This window comes from Acomys minous (genome assembly GCF_964271855.1).
Source record: "Acomys minous genome assembly, chromosome: 7".
NCBI classification, from domain to species: domain Eukaryota; kingdom Metazoa; phylum Chordata; class Mammalia; order Rodentia; family Muridae; genus Acomys; species Acomys minous.
The window spans coordinates 80,781,603-80,803,553 of NC_140488.1; the positions used below are offsets into that span (position 1 = coordinate 80,781,603).

The 21,951-nt window shown below is 40.0% G+C and overlaps 1 protein-coding gene across 2 annotated transcripts; it reads right to left on the reverse strand.

The window, feature by feature from the left end:
• Positions 1–624: 624 nt before the first annotated feature.
• Positions 625–21,851, reverse strand: LOC311601689 (uncharacterized protein). Of its 2 annotated transcripts, XR_014780626.1 has the most exons (5): positions 14,508–18,471; positions 11,280–11,372; positions 10,894–10,988; positions 3,829–3,941; positions 625–1,167 (listed from the first exon to the last, which is right to left on the reverse strand). XR_014780626.1 is itself a non-coding variant. In XM_084789363.1 (4 exons), exons 1-4 carry the CDS (start codon positions 21,371–21,373, stop codon positions 1,043–1,045), a joined length of 420 nt encoding a protein of 139 aa, XP_084645489.1. In that variant the 5' UTR covers positions 21,374–21,851; the 3' UTR covers positions 625–1,042. The 2 variants fall into 2 exon arrangements, 1 of the variants encoding a protein (XP_084645489.1); XM_084789363.1 differs by lacking the exons at positions 3,829–3,941; positions 14,508–18,471 and adding an exon at positions 21,261–21,851 and having other exon boundaries at positions 11,280–11,366.
• Between the last annotated feature and the right edge of the window lie 100 nt (positions 21,852–21,951).

Below are 21,951 nucleotides of genomic sequence, written 5' to 3' on the forward strand. Positions count from 1 at the left end.
GACTCAAATGGTATATACTCACTTATATCTGCATATTAGCCCAAGGGGCATGTCCCACGAAAGACTTCACTTACCAGGAAACTGAGACAGAGGGGAGGACATCCTATTGGGACTCTAGATGAGAGAAGCATGGGAGAATGGCAAAGTAGAAGGATCCAGAGGGTCCTAGAAACCTACAAGTAGAACATTATGAAAGGCAGATTTGGGCACAGGGGTCCCGCTCAAACTAAGGCACCAGCCAAGGACAATACAGGCGGTAAACCTTAAACCCCTACCCAGATCTAGCCAATGGACAGGACATTCTCCACAGAAGAGTGGAGAGTGGGATATGACTTTAACACGTACTCTGGTGCCTCACCTTTGACCATGTCCCCTGGAGGGGGAGACCTGGTGGCACTCAGAGGAAGGACAGCAGGTTACCAAGAAGAGACTTGATACCCTATGAGCATATACAGGGGGAGGAAATCCCCCTCAGGAACAGTCATAGGGGAGGGGAATAAGGGGAAAATGGGAGGGAAGAATGGGATGGGATAACCATTGAGATGTAACAAGAATAAATTAATAAAGGAGAAAAAAATGAAAAAAAAATTTTAATCTAAAATATAATTACATCATTTCCTCCTCTTCATTGTATCCCCTCTCATGCATGCCTCTCTCTCAAATTCATGTCCTCCTTTGATTATCGTCTCATATACATATAAATGTACATATATACATACATAGTGGTGATTACTTGTAGATACAAATTTACAGGCTCAGCCCTGAGGGAAGACTTTTTTAGCATTCCTTACTTGCCTGTAGTTCTAGGGGTGGGGTCCCATGAGATTTCCCCCTTCAAAGTAAACATGCCTATTGGTATGGTCATTATTTAGGTTCTTTTGGTAGCCATATTTTTGAGGCATTATGGGTGTAGGTAGCTTCCTTGTCGCTTCTAGTAGATACAATCTCACAGCAAACTTACTGGTTCTCTGGCTCTTAAAATCTTTTCATCCTTCTGTGATGTCCTATGAACTTCAGAGGTGGGGAGTGTATGGTAGATGGATCAATTTGGGTTGAGCACCCTACATTCAATTGTTCTCTGCATTTTGACCAGTTGCAGTTTTCTGTCATTGTCTCTGTTTTCTGCAAAGAGATGCATCTTTGATGAAGGGTGAGAGCTAAATTTATCTGTGGGTATAAGGACAAATATTTAGAGTGCAGTTAGGTTAATTACTATTACAGGGACATGGCATCAGAAGGTTCTCCTCAAAAATCAACGACCTCATTAACCACAGGTAGTTGGCTGGGCTTACAATGCCAGGCATGATTTTCCCACTGTTGAGTGGGCCTTAAGTACAATTAGACAGCAGTTGGTTACCACCTTTATAGATATCTTGCTAATACTGATCATTGTTTTGGTCATAGGCCTCAAAGATTAGTAGGACTATTGATTGCTTCCCTCCTTTAGTAGCTTGTATAGCACCTTCCATTACTATGAAGGCTAATCCTCAGAGAAAAGGCTTTCAGGTCAGGTCTAGCCCAAATCCTCCAAGTCCTGTCTCTGTAGAGCAAGTCATCAGCACTAGGGATTGATCTTGAACTTCTGGGGGCAAAGGCAACAGCACTAGCCTGTGTCTTGAGAGTCCTGGATTCCCGTGACCAACAGCAGGAAAGGAGGGTTCTCCTGTTAGACAGTCTATGGCTCTTTGAGGAAGCATTAGTATCCCACTCAACTTAATTGAAACTATTTATACATACATACATACACATAACATCTGCTATAGAAGATCTCACAAATGGATCCCCAGATACACAGCCCACTAGAATTTGGCCACAGTACCCTGGACCACCCTTCACGTAGACAGATACTTCTAGATTTTACTTCCACTGAGCAAGAAGTAAGTAGAGAAGTCAATGCCCAGTCCTACAACAGCAATCAATGTCAATGTCTGAGCAGGTATGCACTAGTCACTGTTCTATTGCTGTGAAGAGACATTATAACCAAGGCAACTCTTATAAGTAAAAGCCTTTAGCTGGGCATGGTGGCACACACCTTTAATCACAGCACTGGGGGAGGCAGAGGCAGGCAGATCACTGTGAGTTCGAGGCCAGCCTGGTCTACAAAGCGAGTCCAGGACAGCCAATGCTACACAGAGAAACCCTGTCTCAGAAAAAAGAAAAGAAAAGAAAGAAAGAAAGAAAGAAAGAAACAGCGAGCCTTTAATTGGGAACTTGCTTACAGTTAGAGAAGTTTAGTCCCTTATCACCATGGCAGCAAGCATAACAGCATACAGGCAGGCACTGGAGCAGTGCCTGAAAGCTATACCCTGATCTGTAGGCAGAAAGAAGGACACTGGGCCTGGTGTGGGCTTTTGAAACCTCAAAGCCTACTGCCTGTGGCACACCTCTTCCAACAAGGTAACACATCCTAATCCTTATAATCTTTTCACACAGTGCTACTCCCTGGTGATTAAGCATGCAAATATATGAGCCTATGGGGACCATTTTTATTCAACCCACCACAGGGTATTAAGCATAGAGGGACATAGGTAAGCAAGGAAAGCAAAAGCAGGCTGTGTGAGATGGCTGCTCTTTGTTCACAGAAGACTCTGTGAGGAGAAATGGCAGGAAGTCACAAGGGCACAAGGCAAGTAGGGGAAGAGGAGGAACCAAGGGCTTGATAAACTACACAAGTCAGCTTCTGTTTAATGGACTTCCAGCCTAGGGCTTCTCCCATCCTGACAGGATAAAGCTGTTATTTTCCCCTTATCTGCTGCTTTGGCTTCGGTCATTCCCAGTTACTGAGTTCTTTGTTCACGCTGAGGAACAGATTCCGCAGTCTCCTGCAGAAAGCTGCCAGATCTCCATTACAACAAAGATGTCAAAAGACACACTGGGCAAAAGAGAGCATCTTCAACAAATGGTGCTGGGAAAACTAGATGTCCACATGTAGACAAATGAAATTAGACCTGCATATATCACTCTGGGTACTTTAAAAAAAAAGGCCCAGTGACTCAGAGAACTCAATGTGAAACCTGAAAATGCTGAAACTTATAGGAAAAAAATTTAAAGAGGGTCCTACAAGAGCTAGGTGCAGGAAATGACTTTCAGAAAAGGACTCCCTCTGCCCAGAAATTAAGGACAAAAATTGACAGAAACTAAAGAGTTTCTGTACAGCTATGAAAACAACCAACTGGGTGAAGAAGAAACTCAGAGAAGGAGAGAATCTGAGCTAGCTTTATATGTAACAGAAGATTAATAACCAAAATATATAAAGAACTCAAAAAGAATCATGAAAACAAATACACCAATTAAAAATAGACTGGATCTGAACAGAATTCTCAGAAGAAGAAATAAAAAACGGTTTTAAAATATTTTAAAATTTAAAAATCTTAGCAATTAGTAGAATTCAAATTATAACTACTCTAAGATTTCATCTTACCAGAGTCAGATTAACAAAGATCAACAAAACAACCAAGAACATATACTATTGAGAATTTTGAGAAAAGAAAAACCTCATTAACTGTTGGGGGAATTAAAAACTGGTGAGGCCACTCTGAAAATCAATTTGAAGAATTATCAACAAATCTAAAAATAAGTCTAACATATTACACAGCTATAGCACTCCTTGACATGTGTCCAAAAGTCTCAACATCCTGCTCCACAAATGCTTACTCAGCAATGTTCACTGCCACTCTATTCACAACTGCTTTTCTAGCTTTTCTCTGCTTTCTACAGAGACATCCTCAATGCCCTTCTATTCATCTGATACAAATTAAATTGCAAAATTTGTAGGTAAATGGAATTATAAAATATAGTAAGTGGTATACCCAAGACCAGGACACATACTACATATTGTCATCTCTGGTTCCTCGCTCCAAATATTCAGATGTGAAGATGTAACCTTGAGGACTTGCAGTAACCAAAAATGTAAACAGGCACCAAGTGGTGGGGGCTGATCTCTAGAGAGAAAGAAACAGTAGGATATGAATGATATGAAGAAAGAGACGGGAAACACACCAAGTGGCGTTCTAACTGGGGAGGGAGGAGAAAGACCGCTACAGAACAAAGATGGACAAATAACATCAAAGACTATTTGAAAAAGTAATAGTGAATCATACTGTGTTATATTTACCTAAAATATATATCGATGTATATGTATACATATAGATGATGCTTTCAATTGGTACAGAAAAGACCTTTGACAAAATCTAACACCTATTCATGATTTAAAAAAAAAACTGGAGGGGCCAGGGTGAAGGGAATGGATCTCAACATAATAAGCTATTCATCATAATACTAAACAGAAGAAAGTTGGAGCAATTCCCAATTTAAATCAGGAAACAAACAAGGGTATCCAGGCTCCCCACTCCAATTCAAATATAGTGCTTAAAGTATTAGCTAGAGCATTAAGACAAGAGAAGGAAATGAAAAGAAGCCAAAATATTCCTATTTGCATATAATGTTTTCTATAACTGAAAGACCCTAAAGTCTCCAGCAGGAAACTCCTAGAGCTGATAAACTTTGAGCAAAGTATCAAGGTTACAAAATCAACATACACAGTACCCTTGCTATATGTCAAAGGCAAACATACTGAGAAAGAAATCAGGGTCACACTCCCTTCACAATACCCTTAAACAAACAAACAAAACTGTCATGGAATAAACCTAAACAACTGCACTGGTTTATATGAGAAATATCCCCTATAGGCTCTGGTATTTGAATACTTGGTCCCCAGCTGGTGACACTGTTTAGGGAGATTGAAGAGGAAGTTATGTCCTCGCAGGAGGAAGTATTTCACTATGGGAAGGCTTTGAGAACATAAAGCCTTGCTCTGTGTCCAATTCACTCTCTGTACTTCTTGCTGATGGATGAGGATGTGAGCTCTTGGCTTTCTTCTCCAGCTTCCATGCTTGATGCCTCTGTGCCTCCCTGCCATGACAGATTTTTTATCCCTTAGGAGCCATAAACCCAAAATAAACTCTTTCTTCCACAAATCACTTTTGGGCATAGTGCTTTATCAGAGCAACAGAAAAATAACTAATACACTAAGGAAATGAAAGACCTACAAAATAAAAACTTTGAAACAATGAAGAAATTAGAGATGACATCAGAAGATGGAGAGACTTCCACGCACACGGATTAATATGATTAATTTTTTAAAAAAGATTTATTTATTATTATGTATACAGTGCTCTGCCTGCATGTATGCCACCTGACAGAAGAGATCATTAGATCGCATTATAGATGGTTGTGAGCCACCATGTGGTTGCTGGGAATTGAACTCAGGACCTCTGGAAGAGCAGTCAGTGCCCTTAACCTCTGAGCCATCTAATATTATAAAAAGTCCATGCTATCAAAAGCAGTCTACAGATTCAGTGTTATCCCTACCAAAATTTCAGAGTAATAGTTCATGAATATTAAAAATACAATCTTAAATTCCATATGGAAACACAAATGACTTTGGGTAGCACAAATAATACTCCTGGAAGCATCACCATGCCTAATTTCAAGTTATACTACAGAGCCACAGTAATATAAACAGTAATGTGCTTGACACAAAATTGGCAAATTTATCAGTGGAAATAGAACTGAAGACCCAGACATAAGTACATGCACCAACAGCCACCTGATTTTGACAAATGTCAAAAACACACATCAGAGAAAAGACAGCATCTTTACCAAATGGTGTTGTGAAAACTGGGTATCTAAACATAGATTAAAATTTGATTATTACTTGTCACCCTGTGCAAAAAATCAATTCCAAATAGATCAAATATCTCAATATGACACATGAGACCTTAAACTCTGAAACTTCTAAGGAGGATACTTCAGAATAGGCTCAGATGAAGACTTTCTGAATAAGATCCTGGTTACAGAGAAAACAGGACCAACAATCAACAAGTCGAACTTTATCAACTTAAAAGATTTGTATACTGCAAGGTAAACTATTCATTGACAGAAGAGTAAACCTACAGAATTGAGGGAGGCTAGAGTCTTCACATCTATATCTTACAGAGAACTAGCATATATAAAGAACTCAAAAAATTAAACACCAAGAAAACAAAAAATTCAATTTTAAAATGAGCTATGGAACTGAACATTTTCTTTTTTCTTTTTCTTTCTTTCTTTTTTTTCCTTCTGAGACAGGGTTTCTCTGTATAACAGCTCTGACTGTCCTGTCTGTAGACCAGGCTGGCCTGGAACTCACAAAGATCTGCCTGCCTCTGCCTCCTAAGTGCTAGGATTAAAGGTGTGTGCCACCACTGTCTAGCTGAACATTTTCAAAAGAACAAAACTGAATAAATAAGAATATTTTGTGAAGTATTTGATACATTTAGCCATTAGGGAAATATAAATTAAAACTACATTTAAATTTAATCTTACTCTAGTAAGAATGGCTAAGATTAAGAAAACAAGTGACAACAAAGGCTGGTAAGGGATGTGAAAAAGGGAAAGCCTTCAATTAATTATAGGTGAAAGTGGAGATTGATATAAATATAAAGGAGTTTAATTGGAGTTACCCTGCAGAATATAATGTTTGTACCCAAAGCCAGAGGTTACCAAATAAAAAACCCAGTGCCAGGTATAAAATGTGTGCCCTCAAGCTCTTCGTCTGGGCTGTTCCAAATATCTCCTAAACAATACAGTCTGTTGCCATTGCCCTTGGTTGCCCACTTAGAACTTAGTGGTACAATTCTGAAGACACCATTTGGCCACAAGATTTGAAGAAATCAAGCTGCTACTGACTGGGGAGTTTCCTCCCTACTGCTAGCTTTCATACCAATGTAAGATACTGTGTAGGCTGCTGGGAAAGAAAAGTTATTAACAGTCCTATCCAGCTGTGAACCTTGCAAGCCATAATAATGACCACCCTGTCAAGATATGCCCGTAGGTGCAGTGGCACTTAAGGTATCAAGGAATTAAAATGCTAGTGGTAAGCACAAACAACAGCTAAAAGCAAAAGGAAGTTTAACTGTTACATTTATGTTATCTTTGTAAAGGGAAGATTCTTTTCATATTATTCTAAGAAAAATCAGTATTGTTACAAATGACTAGAATTCTTGATATTTACATAGCACTGAAGAGTACTTCATAATTATATAATCACTACAGTGATCAAATAAGTCAGGCACAAAGATAATACTTTTCTAGAGATACATATCAAAGTGTAAGAGGCAGCATTATGTTCAGGGTCGTTTGAAAAAAATCATTAGAAATATCTACTCTTCTTGTTTTCTTTCATTTTCCAACATGCCATAGGTTGTTCACTTCAGAGAACTGCTGTACACATGGGTCTGGCCTGGCCTGAGATGAATAAGCTCTGCCTTAGAGCTCCAAGGGCTAACAAGAGCTCAGTGGATGCTGCCAGAAAGACAATGCTTTCTAAGGTAGAGCCTCTCTCTGTCTTGAGTGTACCTACTTCAGAGTTCCCACATACTTCTCCATCCTCAGTTGATTTACTGCAGCGGATGCCTCCTAGCTCCCATCTCCACGATGTCAGATGTCAGCTTGGATCTGAACCTTTCAGTCTGCCAAGGGAGAAGGAAGCCATCCCCTGTCCCTTCAGAAAGGCACTGGCCAGTGTCTCAGGACTGACCGGCCCATGTTCAATTGCTCTTCACATACTCTTCTATAATAGAAGACTAAGGTAAATAAATCAATAAAGACAAACGACTGTGCTTCAGAAGACATATAAGCAGGGCATGGTGTTGCATGCCTTTATCCCAAACTCAGGAATTCAAGGCCAGCCTGGTCTACATAATGAGTTTCAGGCCAGCCAGGTACCTATAATGTGACCATATATTTAAAAAAACAAACAACACAGGAAAAGTATTTCATGTTAACAATCTCATTTAAAAAAAAAGTTGAAATCACTATGCAGTATGAACTTCATTCTATTTAACATTTACTTTTGTTTTTAAAGTATTTTCAACCTTTCTGGCCTAAAGAAAAAATAAACGGGAGAAGCCACGTCTACTTTAAACATTTTACAAGGCTGTGGACAGCTGGAATGTTTCAGGATCAAAGCCAAATTACCTTGGGCTATCATAACTCCTACATAGAGTTCCATTCAATAGATGTAATTTAACAACCTTGTGACTATTAGGTAAATCTCAAAGGCTAAGAACAGTGCCTGAGGCCTAGAGCAGAGCTCCCCTACTCCCTCATTAGAACCACTGTCAATGAAAGAAATAAGTTTCACCTTAAAGTAATAAAAGATGTGGTTTATTCTGGAGCCAAATATGAGTTACCATGGCCCAGGAACATAAGATTTATATCTCCCCAAAACACCGTGTTCCAATGACATAGGAATTTCATAAATGTTTTACAGTGACAGAACAAAGAAGTCCAGAAATCAAGACACTTTTCCAAATATATCAGTGGACACATCAGGCAGCCAGGTTCTAGTAAGATCCAGAGAATCCTGATGTAGGCTTTGGATACCACCTGACACTTCTAGCCCTTTGGTCAGTGGAAAACTTGGGATTTTGTTAAGTTAACACATTCCTAAATGTCTTATCTGTTTGTCAGGATGTCAGGTCTGACAGAGGGAGGGAAAAGAAAAAGCTATTTAGTAGACTAAAGGTCACCCAAGATAAGTTGTACTTAGGCCCTGGAACTGCAACAGTCCAGCCTCTCCACATCATTAAAGTGAGCTGGATTTTTTAATTTAAATTTTATTTTATCAATTATTCACTTCATGGCCCCCTTCTTCCTTTCTTCCCAGTCCCACCCTCCCTCCCTGTTCCCCATCCCCCTTCTCCTACTCCTCAAAGAAAGGGAGCCCCCACCGAGCCCCCACCCACCCACCCTAGCATATCAAAAACACATCAAGACTGTGGGCATCCTCTTCAGGCTGGGGCTGTTTGTTTGTGGCAGGATTTCTCTGCATAGCCTTGGCTGTCCTAGAACTCACTAGGTACACCAGGCTGGCCTCCAAATCACAGAGATCTGCCTATCATTGCTAGGATTAAAGCAGGCATCAACATGCCCTACAGGATTTTAAACAATTAATAAGCTTTTGCACACTGGACTTCTTTCCAAGACTTCTGATGCACATCTGTATCTGAAAAGGGTCCTCAATTGTGTTTTTTTTTTGTTACTACAAAATTTCATGAAATGGTTACCACATATGGGTAGGGGTATGGAAGGACACAGAGAGGTCAGGAGCTCCACAGGGAGACCATCAAGCCCAGTGCACAAACTGATGCACCAACCAAGAACAATGCAAGCGGAGAACCTAGACCCCCTGTCCAGATGTAGCCAGTGGACAGCTCATGCTCCATGTGTATGGTGGAGGGGGAAGAGAAGGGACTCTCTGTGACATGCACTCTGGTGCCTGAGATTTGATCACTGCCCCTTGGTGGGGAGGCCTTAGAGGCCGGCCCCTTAGGGAAGGGGATGCAGGCTAGAAGAGCCCTGATAGACTGTGATCAAATGGTGAGGGAGAGGCCCCCCTCCATCAGAGGTCTAGGGGAGGGGGGAATAGGGTGGAAGAGGGAGGGAGGGTGGGAACTGGCAGAGAAGAGTGAAGGGATAACAGTTGGGATATAATGTGAATAAGTTATAATTAAAATAATAAATAAGCAAACAAATAAATGGTATTTGGGGTAAGTTAAGTCTGGGTCCAAGGCCAGGATCACTCATCTCCAGACTAAACTTTCTCTTCTGTGTTTGTGTTATAGTGGATAGATATTTCACTAAGTACTACACAACAAATGAACAAAATAACACAAAATAAATAATTCAATATTTATTTCTAAGTATGGAAAATACAGTTCAAGAAAAAATAAAATGTGCCATTAATAACGAAAAAAGTGCAAAGAAGTGTATAAGACACTATGGCTATGGTAACTGGACATATCTGGATTCCAGTTTTTCATAGTGATGTTAACTGAAGCCTATGAATCAAATAGTATGTTGTCTCAATACAAAACTAGATGTTTACATGATAAGACAATTAAAATAACAGAACATTTGCTGAAGAAAAAAATGTAAGTAGTTGTAGTTGCCCAGAAACCAGATACTTCTTTTTAGTTTAAAAAAAAAAAAAATTACACTGAAAATATCTGTCCCCCACCAAGAAAATCCCACAGAATCTATAGCATTTAAGGGAGAAGGAAGCAAGAAGAAAATAAAAGAAAAAGAAAAGGGGGAAAGGAAAAAATGAAAAGGGGAGAGAAAAAAATCTCCCTTGCATTTCCTTTTTTTAAGCACGAAAGGCGGGGGAGAAACCAGGCAGCAGGCTACAGCAAGGAGTAACACTACCATCTACTGGTCAGAACATGTAAGTTCAAGCATAGCAAATGAAAATCGCTCTTTGACCAGCTCTTTGACAGACAGCCCTAGAAAGGATCTGGGAGTCAGGATAAATAGGGTGGGGGCGGTTCTGGGATGGGTCCTGGGCCACAAGATACAGGCTTACATGCACTAAGCGCACTGGACCTAAGAACCTGGCGGCCAGACAGCCTTTAGCCCCGCCCTTGAAGCATAGCAACAGCAGCAGGAAGTCAGACAACACAGAAAACACACAAGCTAGTAAGTCATTGGATTGGCAGGTTTGGGGCCTGCACAATGATCCAAAGTGAAGTCACAATCACAGACATATTAGCCCTCACTCCAAAATCCTATTAACCTACCTCCTAGCACACACAGGCGAGCAGACAGCCCCTGCAGTCTCTCCTTTTCAGGGGCCTCCTGCTTATCCACCTGTGAGCAGGCCCTGCTTTTTTTGTGTGGTGTATGTGACTAAGCAGGACAGGACTCCTGCCTCTGGAAAGTTTTGACTGTATAAACAAGAGGTTACAATCCCCAGGCCTAAGTAATCTCTAAGCTTTTCTCTCTGTTCAGTGCTCCAGAAAGCAAAGGAAGATGGAAGACAAAGGGAATTACGAAATCGGGTAAACTTACCATTCCTTAGGTATATCCGTCCCGCAAAGAAGCCTCTGAAGTCCATTCTGCAGCACCGACAAGCTACCACACCACCCCTTGACTCAAGCAATGATCTGTAAGGGAATGTCGACCTTTTAAAAATTTATTTTTGCTGCCTATAAAACTGCCTGTGACTGAAAGAAGCAAGTACAAAAGTGCACTGTTGATAACTAAATTTCAAAGAAATTTTAGTTTTATTTCACATTAGAAAGCATATATATATATATATACATGTTTGTTTTATTTGTGTATATCCATATTTTTACAAATAGCACATCATACTTTTCCCTATATGTAATTCCTACTCAAGTGTTATTTTGTTGCAGAACCTTACATATTTAAACTGAACATTATGATGCACATACCTGTATTGCCAGCGCTTGAGATGTGGCAGTAGGAGGACCATGAGTTCAAAACTATCCTCAGCTATGTGGCCTTGAACTCCTTGTAAACTAAAGCTTGTAAGAAAAAGAAAGCACTTCTGTAAGGCTGAATGGTTCAACCCTCATGACTGTGGTGAAATATTATGTATCCATAGGCAAAACTATCTCAGTGCCCTTAAACAGCCCTTGAGTGCCTGCTCTCTGCATCTGACTTTAGCATCTCTTCAACTAGGAAGCAGAACCTTGGAGGCAGCTGGATCCAGAGTTCAGGCCAGCCTGGGCTCCATAGAAAGACACTGCAGGCACACGCGTACGTGCGCACACACACACACACACACACCCAACCCCGCAGTGGAGCATGTACAAATACTTGAATTCTTTACCTAGTACAAAAATACCATGCCATACTCCCATAACATTTTTGTACCTTTAAACTTTTTTATTAAAATATAATTACATCATTCCCCCTTCCCTCTCCTCTCTCCAGCCTCTCCCGTGCCCACTGGCCACTTTCTCTCAAGTTCATGGCTTCCTTTTCTTTTACTGTTATTATTTTATGTTTTGTGCTTGGAGATGATTGCCCCATGTGCTTTTTAGATCTATAGAGTGTCCACACAAAACACAGTTCTCACCTCCAAGCAAATAAAAAGATAGTTTGCTCTTAAGCAAAATGTAAGTAACCATGGCCTAGGAAAACAGTACTCCGAATACAACACTTTTCATGAAGTTTTTATAGTTACAGAACAAAACAAAGTCATAAATTGGAACATTTTTTAAATACTTTGGCAGAAACAAGCCATTATAGCAAAGCAGGGGAAATCTTCAGTGTTTATCTCAGCTACTATCAGCTAACACAGCTTTGGGACTGGTGGACGCTCTGACATGGAAGTAACTCACGAAGAAGGAAAGAGGGGCTCTTTAAAAGTGTTTCACAAGGACTTAAATCCCGGAATCCAACCGACCCAGTTAACAAGCAGTATTACCATCATCATTATTTATCAATATCCAAATGTTGTGTTCACTATAGATATTCATTTTATAAAGTGTTTTCAACCTCTACTTTTGCTGTTTTCAGCAAATGATACACATGCATTACTTTGGGTCACGGGCATGGAAAACCTGTGTATTTTAAGATTATGGCTATACATTAGCTTTAGGCTGTAAAAGTTGATTACATGGAAAATCCAAGGCAAGCAAGGTTGGAGGTTACACTGTTCTCTTAAAGGCAGGTTAAACAAACAAGCTGAGTACACAGCAGGATAGCAGTCTTATGTCTTAAGTGACCTCAAAGTGTATTATTAACTCTAGCTGTGAGGTCCAGCAAGAGTTCCAGTCTTTTTAATTGTAAGAGACTATTTTGCCAGGCACACACGCACAAATATTCTTGTTCTCTCTCCCTCTCTCTCTCTCTCTCTCTCTCTCTCTCTCTCTCTCTCTCTCTCTCTCTCTCTCCCTCCCTCCCTCCCTTCCCCTTTTCTCCCTCCCCCTTTTTTCCCTCAAAAAAGGAAGTATTTGAAAATAAACCTTCATCTGAAACTCTAGCTAGCTTATGTGTGATAATTACTAATTTTTAAGTACTTGGAAAAACGGAGGAATTAAACTAAACCCAATAACCTAAACATTACTTCTTCCAAACTAGTTTTATGTTGTGCATTCAACAAAGTCCTATGTGACAGTTTTCAAGAAAACAGAAATAGGCAGCCCGCTTTCATTAAAATGTAAAATGTGTTTTAAAAAAAACACTTATAAAAACTGGTAATTCATAATAAAGAGCTTTTCAAAAAACTATATGAGTTAAATGAGATACCCAAATAAAATCCTTTTTAGTTTATATCAAAACTAAAGATAAATCTAAACTACTATCTCCCTGCTGGGCTTTTTCTCAGCTAGTGCTTCTTTATCTCGTGTATCTTACAGGTCTCCTTGAGCAGCTTTTTCCCCCTTTTAACTCCATGCCTACATTAAAGCATCTTTATTATACAACGCAGTCCTAAAATTCCTTTCAGCCTTAAATCCAAAAGTCTCCCTGAGTGGAGATCCCTACAATTTAGGGGAACCTCTCCTGCTGTAAAGACAAACAAATTAACTAGGTCTGTGTCCCCCCCCCAACATTCCTAGGGATTTATGCTGAGGCCCATCTTAACTCTTGGGGGGGTTCCCTATCTGTCATTTGTCTGATGGATCCTGTTAAACATGGGTTCTGTGTTCCTTGGCTTCTCTTTTTTTCTAACATGAAACTCCACTAAATGTTGGAGAAGGAATATAGAAAGACAGCTAAAATTAAGGAGCATTTGAGCAGTAGTATGGAAACCTAATACAGTAGAGAGTGCCTAATATATACAAATATGAAGGCTATCTTAAGAAACTGTCAAATAATGGTGCAGAGCCCCAACTGGCCATTACTTGTCACCAAATGAAGCCTCTAGTACCAGAAATGGGTTATAGACAATTGAGTGTTGACCAATCCCATGAGAATTCCTCAAATAACCCAAGTTCTTCGTTGCTAAGACAATAGATTGATCGCTCTCCACAAACTGATGGCAAGGCCCTATTGCTGAAGACAACACCTACACAACTCACTGAACGTGGAGAGGTTGAGTTAGTGCCTAAATAGAAGCATCACTCCTATGTTCTAGTGCCTTTGGTATGGGAAGGTACTCTATAGGCTACCGAAAGAGAAGTGTAAATACCAGCACATCCACAAATCCTCTGATCTACAATGGTGTCCTGCCTGCAAGATACTAGGGCAGTGGTGGTACAAAGCTTGTGAGAATAAACAACCAATATCTAGATGGGCGGTGGTGGCGCACGCCTTTAATCCCAGCACTCGGGAGGCAAAGGCAGGCTGATCACTGTGAGTTTGAGGCCAGCCTGGTCTAAAAAGCGAGTCCAGGACAGCCAAGGCTACATAGAGAGACCTTGTCTCAAAAAGCCAGAGAGAGAGAGAGAGAGAGAGAGAGAGAGAGAGAGAGAGAGAGAGAGAGAGAGAGAGAGAAACCCTGTCTTGAAAAAAAAAACCAACCAGTATCTTATTTGATTTAAAGCCTACTCTATAAGACGGAACTTCTAGCTGATACCAGCAGGCTGCCCAAGAAGCAAAGGCTAGATAGCCCAGGGACTAGGGTGAAACCAAATACTAATACTACTTGTATAAAAATAAAGGGGGATGTGGTAATAAAATGATTCCTAATGCTATTCTGCTATACTCACAGATCATTGCCTCACTGAGCCAACATCAGAGAAGCTTCCTTCTTCAACAGAAGAGAACAAGTACAGAGACCCACAGCCAGATATTATCCAGAGAGTAAAAGACCTTGGAATACTCAGATATGATGTCTCCATCAAATCCCTCTGCTCAGGGCTCAGGAAACCCTTTAGAAGAGGCAGAAAGAATGTAAGAGCCAGAGAGGATGGAGGATACCAGGAGGACAAGGCCCTCCATATCAACACGAGAAAATCTCATATGAACTCAGAGACTGAGGCAGCATGCACAGGGCCTGCATGGATCTGCACCAGGTCCTCTGAGTATATATTATGTTTTCCAGGTTAGTGTTTTTATGACATTCCTAAGTGTGCAAATGGGGGGGGTCTGATTTTTGTGCTTTCTTTTGGGCCCTTTTCCTTCTGTTTATTTGTCTTGTCAAATTCCAATGTGGTAAGTTTTTGTTTTATCTTATAATATTTTTTTAATATTTTAGTATCTCATAGAAGCCTGTTCTTTTCTAATTAGAGACAGAAAGGGATTGGATCTGGATAGGTTAGAGGTGGGGAGGAACAGGGAGGAGTACAGGGAAAGGAAACGGTAATCAGGATATATTATATGAGGAAAATATTTTCAATAAAAGGGAAACAATAAAAATGTTTAAAAAGCTCTATGTTTTCAGTGAGAACTGAAAGCACTAGGTGTTAGGATGAGATGGGAGGCTCACATTCCAAGCCAACGTCACCTTCCTTAAAGCCAGGGGACAAGCCTGGCAACTACCAGTGTTCTGAGATACGGGCAGCCAAATATCTTGTAGACAAGAGAACCAGGGACATGCATTGTCACAGCCTTTTGTCTGACTTTTTTCCTGTCTGGGATGAAAATTCTCTATGCTATTTAACCCGTCATGCTTTCTATATTTCCAGGAAAATTATTTCCTCAGTCTAGATTCATCTTGTAGTAATGCACCACTTACCTGTCTGATCTTCTCTGATCCTTACTAATGGAATTTCTTGGTTTCTAATTAAATTAAATTATGCCAGTCTATTGGGAATACAAGAATTTGTTTCTCCTTTATCCACTAATACAAGATATTAGTTTTGACTTTGTAAAGTCTTACTTTGTTATCAGTACAGAATAGTTAACAAGGGACAGGAAAGAAAATGACTATTCATACATAATTTGTGGGCTTATGAAATAATTGAGTACTTGTGAGATGGCTCAGCAGGTAAGTCCAATGATCCAAGTTTAATCCTCAAGACACACATGATGAAAATATTGTTCTCTGGCTGCCACACATGGACTGTGGCATGAACTCACCCATAAATAAATGTAAAATAAGAATTGAAAAATAAAGGCCAACTGTAGTCCATAGCACTTGACCCTGCCATGCTAAATGCAATTTCCACATCAATGATGACTTTTAGAGAGCAGCCATTTTTCTTTATGATTTCGTAAAAAGGCCTAACAATGCCAGTATCACAGACAGCATGCTTATCAATATGGAATACCAATGCACCCTGTTATGCTTTGTAGGTGGGAGTATAAGTTGGTGTGGCTATTATATAAAGTACTATAAAGTTTCTTTACAAAATGAATAACAAAACTAACCTATGATCCACCGATACCACTTCTGGGCATCTATCAAAAATAAATGTAATCAATGTTGCAGATAAATATTTAATGCTCCATGCTCATGGTAGCACTATCACATCAGCCAAGACACATGGATGAATATATTTTTTTAAACACGTTCTGGGTTACCATGATAACCTCTGGCTCTCTCTATACAGACTTAAAATATCCATCTGTGGGCTGGAGAGATGGTTCAGAGGTTAAGAGCACTGACTGCTCTTCCAGAGGTCCTGAGTTCAATTCCCAGCAACCACATGCTGGCTCATAACCATCTATAATGAGATCTAATGCCCTCTTCTGGTGTGCAGGTGTACATGCAGACACAATTGTGTACATAGTAAATAAATAAATCTTTAAAAAAAAGAACATGAAAATGAAAAATTTGTTTTCTAAGGAGATGTCTTATAATCATCAGCCATCAAAAGACCAGCTGGGGAAAAGCTTCCAAAGAAATTGAGGAACTTACTGACAATGTACCTTCAATAGTAGGAAAAACTATAGAAAGTTTTAGAAGTTATAGTGAAAGGAAGAAAATGAAGGAAGGACTGGATCAGAAACAGGAAAGAAGAAAGAAGAAATATAATCCCAACAAACAGCTAAACAGTATAGAAATATGTCTTAGTATGGTTATAAATATATACATAGTCTACATGTGATTTTTCAACATAATTTACTCAGTACCAGATTTGTTTATAAGTGCTCCCAAACACAACTGACAAAAAAAAATCAATGAAATGATTCCTAATGTTCCATTATACTCATAGATTGGTGCCTTGTCCAGTTGTCATCAGAGAGGTTGCCTCCAGCAGCTTATGGGAGCAAATGCAGAGACCCACAGGCAAATGTCAGGTAGAGAGCCCAGGTTGGAGGTCTTCACCGGTCCCTCCCCAGCTTAAAGCTCAGGAACCCCTGCAGAAGAAGGGGAGGAGAAACTATATAAACCAGAGGTTGAGGCCACCAGGAGAGCACAGCCTACAGATTCACCTAAGCAGGGCTCATATGGGCTCAGAGACTTGGAGTGACAGTCACAAAGCCTGCATGGCGTCCATTAGATCCTCTGCATATATGTTATGGTTGTTTGGTGCTTTGTGGGATTCTGAACAAAGGGAGCAGAGGGGCTATCTCTGAGTCTTTTGCCTGCCCTTGGAACCCTCTTCCTCCTACTTGGTTGCCTTGCCCAGCCCTGATGTGAGAGGTTTGTGCCTGGTGAGATTTTTGTGCCTGGTCTTTTTATATGTTATTGATGTCCCTGGGAAACCTGCTCTTTTCCAGGGGCAGGCAGAGGTAGGGGGTGGGGGGATAATGGGGGATAGATTGATGAATGAATGTGGGAGAGAGGGAAGCGAAGAAATTGGGAGAGTGGAGGGAGAGGAAGCTATGGCTGGGATTTATTTCATGATAGAAGAATAAATTTAAAATTATAAACAAATAAATACATAAAGTTATTAACTTGGCACAGCTTCCTGTTGGCTTAATAGTAAAATTAAAAATTTAAAGAACAAAATAATGATAAAATACAAAGGAATATATTTAATCAATGTGACCATATAAGTATAAAAACTAGAGATGGACAATAGGGCAATTAACATGAGTTCTTAAATTTAAATTTTTTTAATTAAAAAAAGGACAAACATAATCATGCAATTCTGGTAAAGACGTTCTCTCCTTGATTCTTATCTCAATTCTGGTTCTACAACATGGTTCCTAAATTAACTTTAAGAGAAAAGTTCTCATACTCCAGGACTGTTTTCTTCCCTATTAAGTAAATGTTCTCTTTTGAAATACTAACTCGTTATTCAAAAGATTAAGAGAATAACTTACCTCTGTGCCTTCAGACATGTTTTGTACGTGAATATGCATATAAATCCAAACATGGTTCTAAGGATATTTTTATAACTACTGCATTTTTAGAAACAAACAAATGGGTTTTCCAAGATCTATATCTTAGCCAAGCCTATGTAAGAGAAAATACTAAATGTGTTTTTAGTGTCATTTTTAAAAACCTGCTTTAAGGCTTACAAAAACATCTTAGAGTTTACAGATAAAATTTACAGATAATCTTAATTTTAATGTGTTACATCATAATGATATATTTTTAAAATCTGCTTTTATTTTAAATTAATAATAAAGTCATAAATGTCAAACTTTATCCTATTCTGAACATATTACCCTACTTTTGATGTCTCCTAAGCAGTAATAAAAAGTAAATTCTTGCATGGCGTGGTGGTACACACTCGTAATCCCAGCACTCAGTTTGATGCTAGCCTGGTCTACAAAGTGAGTCCAGGACAGCCAAGGCTACACAGAGAAACCCTGTCTCAGAAAAAAAAAACAAGAGGAGGAGGAAGAAGAAGAGAAGGAGGAGGAAGAAGAGGAGGAAAGAAAATAAAAAAAATTCTTAAGCTATATGTGGAGGAAGAGGCAGGTGGATCTCAGTGAGTTCAAGGCCAGCTTGGCCTACATAAATTGCTGGACAGCCAGAGCTACATAGTGAGACCCTGCCTCAAAAATAAATACTGATAGATAGATAGATAGATAGATAGATAGATAGATAGATAGATAGATAGATAGATAATTTAAATTGGTTAAGAATACAAAAACTTGTGAATGAGAACTAAGCATTCTCCCTAGGGTCCTCCTTGTTATTTAGCTTCTTTAGGTCTGTGGATTAACTCCACCCAGCAGGGAATGAAAGCAGATGCTGAGACTCACAGCCAAACTCTGGGACAGAGCACAGGGAGACTGATGGGAACAGTTGGGGGATAGAAGAACCTGAAGGACACAGGAGCTCCATAAGGAGAACAACAGAGCCAACAAATTGGGGCCAGGGGTGGGTGCTGCAGAGATTAATGCACCAACAAAGGGCCATGCATGGTGAGGACCTAGACCCTCTTCTCAGATGTGGTAGATAGACAGCACAGTCTCCCTGTGGGTCCCATAATATGGGGGCTACTTCTCACATGCCCCTCTGCCCGCTCCCAACTTTGATCACGTTCCTCTGGCAGGGCAGCCTTGACAGGACGCAGAGGATGCAGGCAGTCCAGATGAGAGTTGACAGGCTGAGGTCAGATGGTAGGGGAGGAGCGCTCCCCCATTCTGAGGACTAGGGGAGGGAGGGAGGGAGGAGAAGAAGGAAGGAGGGATTGAGAGGAGATGGGGGGGGCCACAATCAGGATGTAAAGTGAACAAATTAAAAATAAATAATTTTTGCAGGAGGGAGGGAGGATGGGAGGATACAAGTGATGGGACAATAACTGAGTTGTAATCTGAATAAATTAATAAAATTAAAATTAATAAAAAATAAATACATGATTTTTTAAAATACAAACACTATTAATGTATTTTTATCTTCATGCTTTATAACATGTGCATATTCACTGACATTTGACCACAAACAGGACCTGCAAATATGAGAATACTCTCATACGCACTAGCATATGACCATGCATGGAAACTGCATACATAAGTCTGTATACGCTTATGCTCAAGAACTGCTCATGTGTGAAAACATGCATATGTGCTGACATATGACCGTGCTGAGAAACTGCTCACATGTGATCATACCTGACACACTGAGATATAACCATTGGTCAGGAATTGCATACACACGAAGACACATATATATATACACTGACAAATGGCCATGTATGGGACTACGTGCATGTGAACATGCATATATGTGCCAATATATAAGTATATCCAGTGCCTTAGTTTTTCTACTGCTACGACAAAACACCATAACCAAAAGCAATTCAGGACTCAGGATTTTCACACACATGCACCACCATGTGGCCATGCTTGGGAACTGCACATATGTGAACAATCATATGCACTGGAAGGATTGTACATGTGTGAATACCAAATATGTGCTGTGCCAACATGTAACCACACTTGGGATTGCCTTCATGTGAACACTGACATATACCCCAGCATATTCCCACCCATCCAGAACTACATGCAACAAGCCAGGCATGGTGGCACACACCTTCATTCCCAAGGCAGAAGCAGGCAGATGTTTACCTCTGGTCTACAGAAAGAGTTCCAGGACAGCCAGGGCTACATGGAGAAACTCTGCCTCAAAAACACCAAATTGTACAAAAGTGAACATATGCATAAGTGCCAATATATAATTGAGCTTGGGAACCACATGCATGTAAACATGTACATATATACTGCATATGACCACATATGGAACCAGACAAAAGTGAACACACATATATCACAAACATATAACTGTACTAGAAAAGTATACATATGTGAACATATGCTGGCATGACCATATTCAGGAAATACATACATGTAAATACATGAATGTGAACCAACATGTAACCACACTTGTAACTTACATGCATGTAAGTACACGTTGGGAACTGCACACAGGTGAATGTATATGAACATGCATATGACTCTTCTCAGAACTGAATGCTTATAAACACATAAACACACAAATTTGTAGACATGTGACCATACTTAGAACTGCATATGTGGAAACATACACATAAATGCCATGTGACCTCTCAGAGTTACACACCTGCCAACACATGCATGTGTGCCAACATGTACTCACTCTCAGAACTTACACACATTAAAATGTACATATGTGACATTTGAAGTTTACCTGTGTGTGTGTGTCAACATGCACCTATGTGCAACATGACGAGGCTCAGAACTTACACAAGTATCAAAATATATATACATGTTGACATGTGACCATGCTTAGAACTGAATGCATGTAAACACACACATTTGTCAAGACATGTGTCTGAGCTCAAACTGCACATATGTAAAGATCTATATGTGTTGACATGTGACCGCCCTCAGAAGTAGCGCACATCAATACACACATGCACTGGCATGAGTTTGCTCTTGGTACTTGTATGTGGTTTCTGAAGGTGTTAGTGTCATAGTTACTGCTCTATTGCTGTGAAGAGATACCGAGACCAAGGCAACCCCTACAAAAGAAAACATTTCACTGGGGCTGGCCTACAGTTCAGAGGTTTAGTCCATTGTCCTCATGGCAGGAAGCATGGCAGCATCTGAGACCTTTACATCCTGATTCACAGAGTGGGAAAGACTGGGTCTAGCATGGTCTTCTGAAACCTGAAAGCCCACCCTCAATGACGCACCTCCTCCAACAAGGCCACACCTCCAAATCCTTCCCAAACACATATGAGCCTACGAGGTCATTCAAACCACCACAGTTGAGTCTGGTTCCTTTTATTGGTTTCTGAAGAATCATCTCTAAGCTCCTCTCCTCACTTCTGGGTTGTAGGGTTCAGTCTGCTGACTGCCAACTGGTGCTGTCCTAAAGAGTAAATATTACCAGGAAAGAACACACAACTGGTTATCTGGTGTCAAAACATAAGCCCTGAAAACATACATACAAGTAACATGGTATAGCCCGACCAGGTTATATTGCATGCCATAACAATAATGGAAAAAGAGGCCATGAATGTGAAAGAGAGCTGAGAGGGGTATATGTGAATGTTCAGAGGGAAGAAAGGGAAGCAAGAAATAGTACAATTAAAATACAACCTCAAAAATAAGCAAACAAACAAAAAGATCTCAAAGTGAGGCAAATAAAAGCCAACCCTTAAAAAAGCAAATAGTAAATATTGTCTTTAACACACACGCTCATGCACACACACACATCCACCATACACTGCACATGTATGCATGCAGACAAATGATATACACAGAAACACACACACATAAATGAACCTCTCATGATAATCATGTGTACACATAAACCATACAGATAAGCACTAGAGACACTCATTTAAACTGTTACTTCTACCAGTAAAGAAAGCAGGCCAG

Coding starts and splice junctions, on each gene's coding strand:
- LOC311601689 (XM_084789363.1), bottom strand. CDS start 21,373: ATGATTCTTCAGAAACCAATAAAAGGAACCAGACTCAACTGTGGTGGT. Junction 11,367..21,260: donor GTGTGGCCTTGTTGGAGGAG/GTGCGTCATTGA, acceptor TACAAGCTTTAG/TTTACAAGGAGTTCAAGGCC. Junction 10,989..11,279: donor CTCAAGCGCTGGCAATACAG/GTATGTGCATCA, acceptor ATTCCCTTACAG/ATCATTGCTTGAGTCAAGGG.